We start from the raw sequence: 11,339 nt of genomic DNA, 5'->3' as shown, positions 1-11,339 counted from the left end.
CCCTTTATTTTCATTTTACCCTAAAATTTTTCTACATCCATGTCTGCTTACCTTTTTTTCTCTTTATGCCCCTTTGTCTGTTGGTCAAATTCCTGTCTTTGAAGATAAGCTTTCCTACTTGGGAGCTGGCTCGACTTAACAGATCTTAGCCTTTACTTACAGTTCTTGTAAACTCTATTGCTAGATGGTTATAGCCTGATAAGTCCATCCATAGATGGGTCTTTTTCATTATTGCTTTACTTTGTATGTATTAAATATCTGTTGAATTCATTCCCATTCTGTTAAAGTTAGAGCCATGCTCTCCAAAGACACTCTTCCAGCCTGGTTTCCCCAACAGCCTCATCCATTCTTCATTCCTCTAAGAGGGGAGGCAATTTTACACTTCTTGGTGTTACCATGGTACCCTTTGATGCTTTCTGCCTAAATCGCTACTTGCCATCCACTGGAGACTGATGTTTCCATGCCAACCAGGTGAAGTCAGTAGTTGTGAGCTGAATGCAGGAAAGGAACTCTGGTCTGAGAAGTTGTGTCTGATTCTTCTGGCTTCAAGGATCCCTTCTCCCTCTCAACTTTGCACTCTGTGTGCAGAACTGATTTGCTCTCAAAGTGTGCTGATTGAGAGAGCTCTGCAAGTGTGAGGTGAAGTAGCCCAACAAACTTAGGTACCGAGACAAGGAAAGAGTTGATCAAAGATCACTTTTTAAAGTTGGATGAGTCCTGTTTGCTGTCCCAGATGATCTGCTCTCAAGAGCCCTTAAGAAATTGGCTGAAGTTACTGGAGTGCCATTAAGCAGTTATTTTTGAGGGCAATGGGTAGATGGATGAGGTGCTTGATGACTGGAAAAGAGCCAGTCAGTGCTGGATTGCAGAAAAGGGAAACCATGACCTTAGAAATCAGAGACCTGTCAAATTTTTGCCAGTGTACCAGAAGGGATGGGACCTTCAATCAACTTTGAAGCATCTTGAACCCTGCCTGCTTAGAATGAGTGGTACTGAGAATCAGCCTTCTCCTCCCAACACCTGAGCCCAACCAAGCCAGGTGATCATCCTGCAGCAGAGGGGCCACGTTCTGGAACAAAACTGCACAATTCAGATCCCTCTTTCATCACCAAATAGCTGAGTAAGCTTGGACGTTGCCTCATTTCTCTAACTCAGACTCCTCATCTGTAAATAGGAAATGATAACAGTAGTGTACCTATCAGGCATGTGATGAGACTCAAATGTATTGATACAGGTAGAGGCTTAGAACTTGTCATTGCCACTGCCATCATTCCCATTCCTCTGGATGCCTACACACTTGGCTTTCTACTTGACCTCATTCTCCTATGCCACTTCAGAGAATGCTCAAGATTCCTGGGGAGATCTGAGGGTGGAGCAGTGGTAATAGTAAAACTTTTATTAATTTTTCTGGACTAAAGTCTCAGGTTTGCAAGGTCCTGGGTCACACACTACCAGCCTAGCCCACTGGTCCAATTTCCTCAGGCCTGAAATTCTGTATAACAATCAGATTACAACCAGATAGCTTTGAAAAATCAAAGTGAGCCCCCCAGGTGTCTTCACGATACCTAGGGCCCTTTGCTTTGTCTGACTAGGGAAAATCCCAGAACGTTCTCTTAATAGCCCTTTGCTTAGCATCCCTCCTAACCTCCCCACAAGCATTCCTATAGCACCTGCCTTTGTTGGTCTCCAGAGCCTACCCTACTCAGACAGTTTTCTTTCTAATAAGTATTTTGAATCAGCACAGGTCCTCTGCCTAAAGAAAAGTTACAATTTGAACATGAGATGGGAAAATTGTGCAGTATAATACTATTGCTGAGGCTTCCGTTGTGAATCTTCCCGACACAACAAATCCAATAATGGGTTCCCTGTGAATCCTGTGGAAAGCATGTTGGACCTTGTGAACCACAACTTCAATTTGTATCTCCAGAGTGGCACTGTGCTTAAGAGATTAGCAAGCTGGGCCTCCCTGGTGTCTCAAGAAGTTAAGTCTCAGCACTATGAAGCTGTCCGCAGCCACTACAACATGAGTTTGATCCCCAGCCAGGGAACTAACCCACATGGCACAGCAGACCTCTCCTGTCTGGACCCGCTGCTCCCCTCAGCAGTGTATTTCAGTTAGTCTGCCTGTTCTGCTCCCCATTCTGTATCTGGTAAATTCTCTCTCTCTCTCTCTCTCTCTCTCACACACACACACACACACACAGACACAGACACACACACACACACACACACACACACACACACACACACGGTCCCTCTGGCCTGCACCCCAGCTCTTGTATACATCAATAACATAAATCTTGGGCCTCCCTGGTGGCGCAAGGGGTTAAGCACAGCACTGGGAAGCTGGCCGCAGCCTTTGCAGCATAAGTTTGATCCCTGGCCAGCCAGGGAGCAACTCACATGGTGCAGCAGACCTCTCCTGTCTCGCCCACTGCTCCCCTCAGCAGTGTATTTCAGTCAGTCTGCCTGTTCTGTTCCCCACTTGTTCTCTGGTGAATCCTTTCACCACCTGCACCTCTGGCCTGTACCCCAGCTCTTGTATGCATAAATAAATAAATCTTTAAAAAAAAAAAGAGAATGAAGGCGGTGAAAAGAGACCTTGAACTTATCCATCAGAGAGCCGAGATGATAAAGGTGATAGAAGTAGGATGCCTTTGCCTTGACTAGTTTTCGGATCTCTTGAATGTGTCATCCACCTCAATTTTCATGATTTGTGTATAAAAAGTTTCTTTGGGGCCTCCCTGGTGGCACGAGGGGTTAGGATGCAACCTATGAAGCTGTCCGCAGCCACTGCAGCACGAGTTCAATCCCTGGCCAGGGTGCTGCCCACATGGTACAGCAGACCTCTCCTGACTCGCCTGCTGCTCCCCTCAGCAGTGTGTTTCAGTCAGTCTGCCTGTTCTGCTCCCCACTCTGTCTCTGGTGAATCTTCTCACCCCCACACCTCTGGCCTGTACCCCAGTTCTTGTGTACATAAATAAATGAATCTTTAAAAGTTTCTTTGCCTCATCATGCAGCACATTGCCCACCATTTTCCCTGATCATTTGCTCATGTGGTTTCACCACAGGGAGTTTTTTTTCCTTCTTTTACCTACATCTTCAAGGACCACCTCCTAAAATATGTCTTCCACATTTTGTTTCTTTTTATCAGAATTCTTAGAGCACATGATGCTTTTCGAAAGTCAGAATGTGGCATAGTTTGCTGCTGTTTTGGCCACAGTAGTGCTATTGCCAGTTAAGTTGTTCACTGCTTGAGGGCAGGGTTAGTGTCTTTTTTGTGTTTGTTTTCTCATAGGGCCTAACGCGATTACTGACATGCTGCAGTACTTACGGGGAACAACAAACATTTGTGGGTGGAAGATAAAAATGTCTAGGAAAAATTCACTTCGACTGATGTGGATTGGAACTCTTAGATTAATTAAGAAATGCATTTAAGAGTGGACTTTTTGGAAGTGAGGGTTTAACCCGGAAGTGTCCTTCCGTGACTGGCAGCCTTTCAGAAGAGGAGGGGCCCCTGCTTCAGACTGGAGAAGCCGGTTAGGTGCAGTAGGGCCTAAAGGTCCAACTGTAAGCAGAGGCCCAGAGCACAGTATCCTTATAACCTGCTTTCTGGCCTCACCTCTGACCCCTCAGGGGAGAGCACACACAGTCCATGCCCTCAGTCCATGAGGAGATCTTGTGGGCCAGAGGGGTGAGGCCAGTAAGGGGTGGGCAGAGGCTAGGCTGGTAAAGGAGCACAGACCCCAAGACGAAATTGCCGCCATTAAGGGGGCATGCTCCTGAGCCCTTCGCTGATCTCTCACACCTGCCCAGATCAGCAGCTGGGCCCTACTTAGCCTTTACCAAAGGGGGCGGAGAAGAATGGCCTGACGCTCAGAGGAGACCCCATCTCTTCCCAAGTCTGCTGGGAGCGTGGCTTCAGCTTCTGTCTGTTCTGAGCTCTTCCCTGTAGGCGTCTGGAGGGAACACACAGATGGGTCGGGCTGATGGGACTAAGTGAGTTGGTGGGGGACTGTGGGGGGAGGGAAGGCGGTTTGTGGTTTGTGTGACTCCCCTCAAGGGAAAGGTCCTACCATCCTCCTCAATATGTACACTTTCAGCTTCTGCCACATGAAAGACACTGGCTTTCTTGTTCTTCGTCCTCCCACCACATTTGACCTGAGATGATACTCTGCCTCTAGAAAAACCCTCCTCCCTTGACAGCAGCCACAACACGCTCAGTCCCACTTCTTCCACTCCCTCTTTGGTGGCTGCGTCTCTGCCTTCTTCATCTGCCTATTCCTAGGACTCTCTGGTTCTCTCCTTTCTTTGGAACACCACGGCTTTGTTCTCTATTACCGAGTTTCTACACAGTTAATATATGATTCAAGGTAGTAAATTTACTACTAGTAAAAGGGCAAAGGATGAAAAGTAAACCTCGCACACCTGTCCTCCACACACTTGGTTCCTTCCCAGCGACAATCAGTACTACCCCGGCTTGTAATAATTTGTTGGCTCACAGAGCCCTGTGGAAACCTAATGAAATCTATCCTCAGGCCTGCACAAACACATCAGACGGTGCCATTTCACAGGAATTATAGACCCTTTAGGGCTGTGTATGGTTTGAGAGTAAGGATCCCAGCATGTATTGCATCCTTTCCCTTGGGGTCTCCCTTAATATAATTTGTGGGTCCCTGTGCAAAATGAAAATGCAGGACTCCTGTTCAAAGAATTTCAAAAGAGCAGCAGCAGAGCAGTGAACTAAGTGTGCGGCCCTGTGTGACTGCACAGGTCACACACCCATTAAGCTGGCCCTGCATCTCAGCCTTTCCTCTGCCTCAGATACTGCCATCTCTATGGTGCTTATGTACATATCTGTGTCTCTTGCCCAACGTGTTCTGAATTCCAGACCCAACTGTCCAGGTTGCTGCTAAAGCTCTCCATATGGATTTTTATAGCATCTCAAACTTTGTCTCCAAAAAGGAACCATTAATTCCACCTATGTCCCCTAAACATACCAGCTTCCCACAACCTGAGACTGGTTCCTCTCTTTATACCCAGCCATTCAGTTGCCAAGTCTCATTGACTCTGACTCTCATACTCATGCTTTATCTTCTTTCTCACTGACACCTGCCTCAGGAGGGCCTTCGTTACCCTTTGTAAATATGACTGACTAGTGACATAGCTCCTCAGGCCTTGCCTCTGCTGCTCCGATCCATGTAAAAAAATTTTTTTAAAGATTTATTTCTGCATACAAGAACTGGGGTACAGGCCAGAGGTGCGGGGGGTGAGAGGATTCACCAGAGATAGAGTGGGGAGCAGAACAAGCAGGCAGACTGAAATACACTGCTGAGGGGAGCAGCAGGCGAGTCAGGAGAGGTCTGCTGCACCATGTGGGTAGCTCACCGGCCAGCCAGGGATTGAGCTCATGGTGCAGAGGCTGCGGCCAGCTTCACAGTGCTGTGCTTAACACCTTGCACTGCGAGGGAGGCCCCTCTGGTCCATGTACACCTCTTCCAGCTTCTACTTCCCAAAGGATCGTGTCACTGCCACCCTTGAAGACCTTCAGTGACTCTCATTGCCTACAGAGTTGGACAAAAAATCCTTTGCCTGGCATTTAGGTCCTTTGCAGTGAGGCACCAAATCTTTTTCATGCTCGTCTCTTACCCCTCCTCTTCATGTCCCTGAGGTTTCAACCCAACTGTGGAGCCATCTGGTCCCTTAATGGGTCCAGAGTGTTTTCCTGCATTTTAAGATTTGAACTGCCTCTCTTCATGGTCCCCAGAGTTTAGAGCTTGCTTACTCCACTGGAACCATGTAATTTCTCTGATCCTCTTACCACAGTCACTGCTCATTGCCTTGTCCGTTGAGGCCCCTGCATTTCCTTGATTGTCTCTCTCCCTGCCCCCATCCTTACTGAAAGGGGAACCTCAGGTGAAAGTTGGATAAAATCACCAAGTATCTTGCAGACTTGAGTAGAATCCCAGCTCTGTTGCTTGTTGACCTCAGGTTAGTTACTTAAACCCTGTTTCTTCCACAGTAAAAGAGGTAGTAACACCTTATGTAGTCATTAAAGAATTAACAGATTAGGTGAATAAAGTGCAAAGGATAGTGTTGTAATTCATGTTATCTCATAACCACCCTTGCTGGGCTGTTCTGCCTTGGCTCCTTCCCAGTTGGATTCAGGAGACATCTCATTCTCTTGACATCAAATTCTGGGAACCTGTGTGGGGTGGAGACCTGTCAGGTACTCAGGTAGCTATTGTATGTCTAGGGGTGAGGGGAACTGCTGCCTCTGCTCCTTTGTTCAGACTCATGGCTCAGGCAGCAGCAGACGTGGGCGTCCCCAGGGGAGGCACTGACAGCTTCAGTTCTCACACAGGCTTTGCAGGTGACAGCTGGGGTGCAGGGGCCCTGCCAGAGAAGGTACAGGCTGATTCCATCATGCCCCAGCTGATGGGCCTCCCTGGTGGGATGGGGGTCCCACTTCCAACCCCCCTCCAGCCTTCTTGCAGAATAAAGTGGGGTAAGTTGATGAGGGCTTGGTATCTGGGGATTTGGTCCTAGTGTAAGTTACTAAATTATTTCTACCGACAGTAGGTCCCTGCGCCTCTCCAGGCCTATTTCCTCATCAGCAAAAGAGCAAGTTGAACCCTTGACAAAGAGATAAATTGAACCCAATTCCCTGTAAGGCAGCTTAGCATGGAGCTCACCAGGACTAGGTTCTCAGACACCCTAGAGGTTTGGTTCCCTGCTCCTCTAGGCCTGATTTTCTGTTTGTAACATGCGTTACATCCATTCCTTTTGTGGGACTGAGAGAACAGAGTACAAGCGAGCAAGTGCAGTAGAAAAAATCCTTTATTGAAAAGGTAAGGGTGGCCCCCTTGCGGTGCCTCCTGGGCCAGGCCTAAGGGGGGTTACCACCAGCTCAGCTCTTCACGCTGGCATCTGAAGGCAGAAAGACTGTCCACGCCTTACCTTTAAATAACCTTAAAGGGGAAGTGCAGTGGTAGAACGGCAAGTCACAGAATCAATTCTCAAAAACAGCACTTCCAGGCCCTTGACTTTAAGGACTTCTTAAAGGTAAAGTGGACAAATACAGCAGATAAGAGCGGGAATGTTTTGGGGACGTCTCTGGGACTGGATCTCCGTGTCTTTACCTTTGCGGCTCTCTTAAAGGTGAGGCTTATTTGCGCAGAGTACAAAGGTAGACAGCTGTAAAGGAGCCTACAAAGCAATTTTCCAGTTCCACCTTTTAAGATCTCTTTACAGAAGAGGTGGTCACGCGCAAATTAAAAAACAAAACACCTTGCAGAACTATTTTCCTTCCCGACCTGCCGCCCCCCACAGGTCTGCACGCCCACCTGAGGCGCTCCGGGGCGAGAGGTATTGCAAGAACGCGCAGTGGCAGGGGTGGGACCGCGGCCCCTCGGCAGGCACGCCGGGAGGGCAGCCTGGGAGTTTTTGGTTTTCTAGCCGGTCTTCACAAAGGAAGCCGGACAGGGCAGGGCGGGGCGGGGCGAAGGGGGGCGAACAGAGGGCGCCGTGACCATGGCGACCGCGGTGACCATGGCGACCGCAGCTCAGAGCACGGAAAGGTCGTGGCAGGACCTAGAGCGCTGCTTTAAGAACTTGGCATTGCGCGGCACTAGGTTGGCAAGGAAGCGCTTGGCCTTTTTGGTGAGGCTCTCTCGGCGCGCTGGCGGTGCAGGGCCCTCCGGACTGCCCGCCTCTGGCCGCTGGCCCCCCACGTGGCTCCGACCCCGCCGCAGCCGGATCTGGCGCACCGCGCCTTCGAAGAGCTCCCTCGTGTTGTGGTGCAGAGCAGCCGATGTCTCGATGTGTTTGCAGCTCAGTGTCCCTGCCAGATGGCGGCCCTCTGTAGGAAGGAACAGGCTCAGGCTTCTGGCCCCTGGCACTAGGCCCAAGGGATGAGCCTGGGGAGCTACCCAAGGTGGGAAGGAATTGGGGAAAGTGAATCTGGAGACTGAAAGAACCAGGCAGGGATCACTTGCAGGGCAGTGGTGGTATGGAGGGGAGGGAGAAAGGGGTCTTGGAGAAGAGGTGAGGGCAAGTGATGGGGTTCTGCAGCCCCCTAGGCAAGGGCATTGAGAGTCTACCCTTAGCCTCGTGCTAAATGAAATTGAGTTTGTGCAGCCCGGAAGGTTTGAAAAGGCTTTAGGGACAAGAGGTGACTTGGAAGGGAGAGTCCCAGAGATTGCAGGATGGATGAGGTTCCAAATACACACCCTCCAGTGAGACCTCCCTGGAGCGGGCCAGATCGCTCTTGTTTCCAACGATTATGACAGGCAGGTCATGGTGGGGTCGCCCAGCCCTGAGACGAAGTAGGGTCTCTGGAACTTTGGAGAAGCTCCTTCGGTCAGTGACTGAGAAGACGATGAGAAAGGCATCCCCGGTCTGAAGGCAGTGGTCCCGCAGCCACCCCCCTGCGTCCCCCTGCAGATGGGCAGAGTTGTAGCGTATCAGGGCAGGAGCGTGGGAGATCCTCCAGCAGCTCCACATCAGGAATGAAGACCCAGAGACATGAGGGAGAAAGTTCCTGCTTAGGACAGCAGAGCTATTTAATGGTGCAATCCTCACACCCAGAGTGTGTGTGTGGAGGAGGGAGAAGTTGGTAAATCAAGCCCCACAAGGGAGAATTGGGGGCACAGGATCCTGGACTAGGTTAACCCATCCTACTTTCTTATGCTTAAACTTTTAATTTAAAGTGAATGCTAAATATGTTATCAGTACAATTTCTGCATTGGCAAGAGGCAGCTCTCTGCCTGCCTGTGACTGTGAAGGTGAATCTCTTTTTCTTTGTCCTTTTCCTAATAAACGTGTCCTTTTAAAATGTAAAAAAAAAAAAAAAAGTGAATGCTATTCAAGTGTATGTAATCTAGCCTCTCACTGCTGCATAGTAACCATTAATACTCAAATATTCAGGAATCCTCTTCTCCCTCCCCACTTTCCCTGATATTCCAGAGCCCCGAGCTCTTATCCTGTCAGATCAGACTCTTCCAGGTTGAACAACGCATGGGGTCAATTTCAGGGTGTTCAGCGGGGCTTGCATCTGCAAGGTTTGTCAAACTCAGATCCTAACTTTCCTCTAGGTGAGAAGATCCTGGAAAGACAGCGATCTCAAAGCCCTGGCATGCACACTGGTACCAGCCTTGCTCTCTCAGGTGATACTGTGACAGGTACATACTGGAGCCAGGGCCTGCAGTCCCACCAGATTTTGCCCTTCTCCAGCCCTCCCAGGTTCCATTACCTGCTTACAGCCCCATCTGAGTTCTTACCTGTTCCCAGATGTCATAAACAACTAGGGTAACTTCCTCCTTATCCACCATGATGCGTCTCTCATAGGAATCCTCTGTTGGGAAATCCAGACAGAGAACAGAGCCCATTAGAGCTCCCAAACATTTGTGAGACCTGGTAGCCAGGTCTCAGAGACCACCCCCCAACCTCTTTAGGGAGCACAGCCACAGAAGGCATTGGAGAAACTTCTCTTAGGTTCTGGCTTCCAGGGGCTGCTCATGCCTTGAGATCTTGCATACCTAACTAGGCCTCCAGGGTACTCAATCCCTTCAGGGCTCCCCAATACCTGGGTTCTCTGGCTCATGAGCACTGTCTCCCTGGAGACCGCCGAAAGTGCCTGCTAGGGTGCTCTTGCCCACGCCGCTCTCCCCCACCAGCATGACCTTGAAAATGGCATCCTTTTGGGTGGGGGCTGCCTCTCCTGAGCCCAAGGAGTCAGAAGAGCCAGAGGACGAGGCTTGAGGTGGCCAGTCAAGTTCATCTACAGCCTGGCCCCGCAGCAGTTGGTGTTTGTAGGGGACAGGCATACTGCCTCTTCTTCTGGGGGCCCCTGGGGCAGGGGATGGTCCACCCAGGTCCAACCCTGCCAACAGTTTCTCTGGCTTCTTTAGCAGTGTGGCATCTGTTTCTGGGGGGAAGGGCAAACAAAGAAAAGGAAGCTATGAGTGGGAAATGCCCAGCCATCTGCACAGGGCTCAGTCCTGTCTGCTCTGTCTTTAGAGGCCCAGGCAGGCTCAGTTGATGACCACGACCCAGAAGTAGCTGAGAATCTTTGGTCCGACCTCTTACACTGAACCGTCTCTGAGTTCATGGGGCTGCAAGGAGCTGACCCAACAGCTTGTCCAATGTGATTCCAACCACAGCCTGTTCAAAACATTCTCCGTGCAGGGGAGGTACCTATACGCAGGCTTGCACACCCACTCGCACTTCACACTGACACACAGGCACACCCCCAGACTAGGCCTCTGGCCCCAGGGCTGCTCCTCCTTCCACCAAGAGCTGCTGTCTCTACTGCTTCCTGCACCAGCAATGCCCACACTGGGGAGGGGCACAGGGCACATGAACCCAAACCTGCCTCCTCCTGGGGGGTGGATACTGGGAGAGTCAAAAACTTTGCAAGGAGCCCGTTTCCAGGGAAGCCTTTGCATTTTGAGATTGTGTGTTGGGTGTCCGTGGGTGTGTGTGTAAGAGGGGCTGCCTTTCCCGTGGCCCTGTAAGTGAGCATCCCCCAGTGCAGATTGTGTGTGAGAACCCTCCTGCATCCCTGGCTGTGCCTGCGAGTCCGAGGAAATATTATATTCATGGCGAGGTAGAGGGTGGGAGGGAGAGAGAGAGAGGGAGAGAGCAGGAGCGAGGCAAGAGGGAGAGTGACAATGCATGGGTCAGGGGAACTGGAGGAGGAAGACAGACACAACAAAGGGGGATGGAGAGAGGCTGGAAATAGCCCAGGATCAATACTTGGCTGGCAGCCAAGGCCTCCAGGAGCCAGAGAAACCCTTACAACAGGTCCCCAGGGTAGCCCCCGGTGCTTCCCAGGCTTGTGGGCTGCCCCTTCCCGGTCTCCCTTCCCTCCAGCCCGTCCCAGCCTCTGGGGAATGTGGCTGACCTAGGGGCCAGGCACCGGGGAAGCGAAGCCTGAAGCCCGGGAGTGATGGGGGAGGGGACAGTAGGCAGCTCTCCTCTCCTCCCCCCACCCCGCCCAGCCCAAGGTGTGCGGTTGAGTGGGGGCTCCACTTCCTAAGTTGCTCTTCTCTTGCTGTTTGGGTTCAAGCTCCTTTAATCCCTAGTTCTGACCTCTCCACCAAAGCTTCAGCTCCCACCCTCAAGGATTCAGGCAGGACCTGCTCAGCTCAGCCTTACCTGGTGTGGGAGTCCCTGGGGGGGAAGCCTGGTGGCTGCCGGAGGGACAGAGTGCTGTGGTTTCTGTGTCCGTGTCCATGTCAGTGTCTGTGTGCATCGATGTGCGTGTGCAGTCTGCTTGCAGCACCCGTTCCCTCACTCAGCAGCACTGTCAGCTTTTCCCTTTAAATACCACCCCC

At 50.8% G+C, this 11,339-nt stretch overlaps 1 protein-coding gene across 1 annotated transcript; it reads right to left on the bottom strand.

Annotated features, from left to right (window-relative positions):
• Positions 1-7,565: 7,565 nt before the first annotated feature.
• Positions 7,566-11,323, bottom strand: REM2 (RRAD and GEM like GTPase 2). Its single transcript, XM_037503036.1, has 5 exons — positions 11,161-11,323; positions 9,587-9,928; positions 9,282-9,355; positions 8,232-8,439; positions 7,566-7,861 (listed from the first exon to the last, which is right to left on the bottom strand). The coding sequence occupies exons 1-5, from the start codon at positions 11,255-11,257 to the stop codon at positions 7,566-7,568; spliced, it is 1,017 nt and encodes a 338-aa protein (XP_037358933.1). The 5' UTR covers positions 11,258-11,323.
• Positions 11,324-11,339: the final 16 nt, after the last annotated feature.

Source organism: Talpa occidentalis, unplaced genomic scaffold (genome assembly GCF_014898055.3).
Source record: "Talpa occidentalis isolate TD23 unplaced genomic scaffold, MPIMG_talOcc4v2.1 talOcc4.11, whole genome shotgun sequence".
Classification (NCBI taxonomy): Eukaryota; Metazoa; Chordata; class Mammalia; order Eulipotyphla; family Talpidae; genus Talpa; species Talpa occidentalis.
Note: the sequence above shows the minus strand (reverse complement) of the source record. Positions and strands in the feature narration are given on the sequence as shown.

Coding starts and splice junctions, on each gene's coding strand:
- REM2 (XM_037503036.1), bottom strand. CDS start 11,257: ATGCACACAGACACTGACATGGACACGGACACAGAAACCACAGCACTC. Junction 9,929..11,160: donor CCCAGGGACTCCCACACCAG/GTAAGGCTGAGC, acceptor CCTTCCCCCCAG/AAACAGATGCCACACTGCTA. Junction 9,356..9,586: donor TCATGAGCCAGAGAACCCAG/GTATTGGGGAGC, acceptor ATTTCCCAACAG/AGGATTCCTATGAGAGACGC.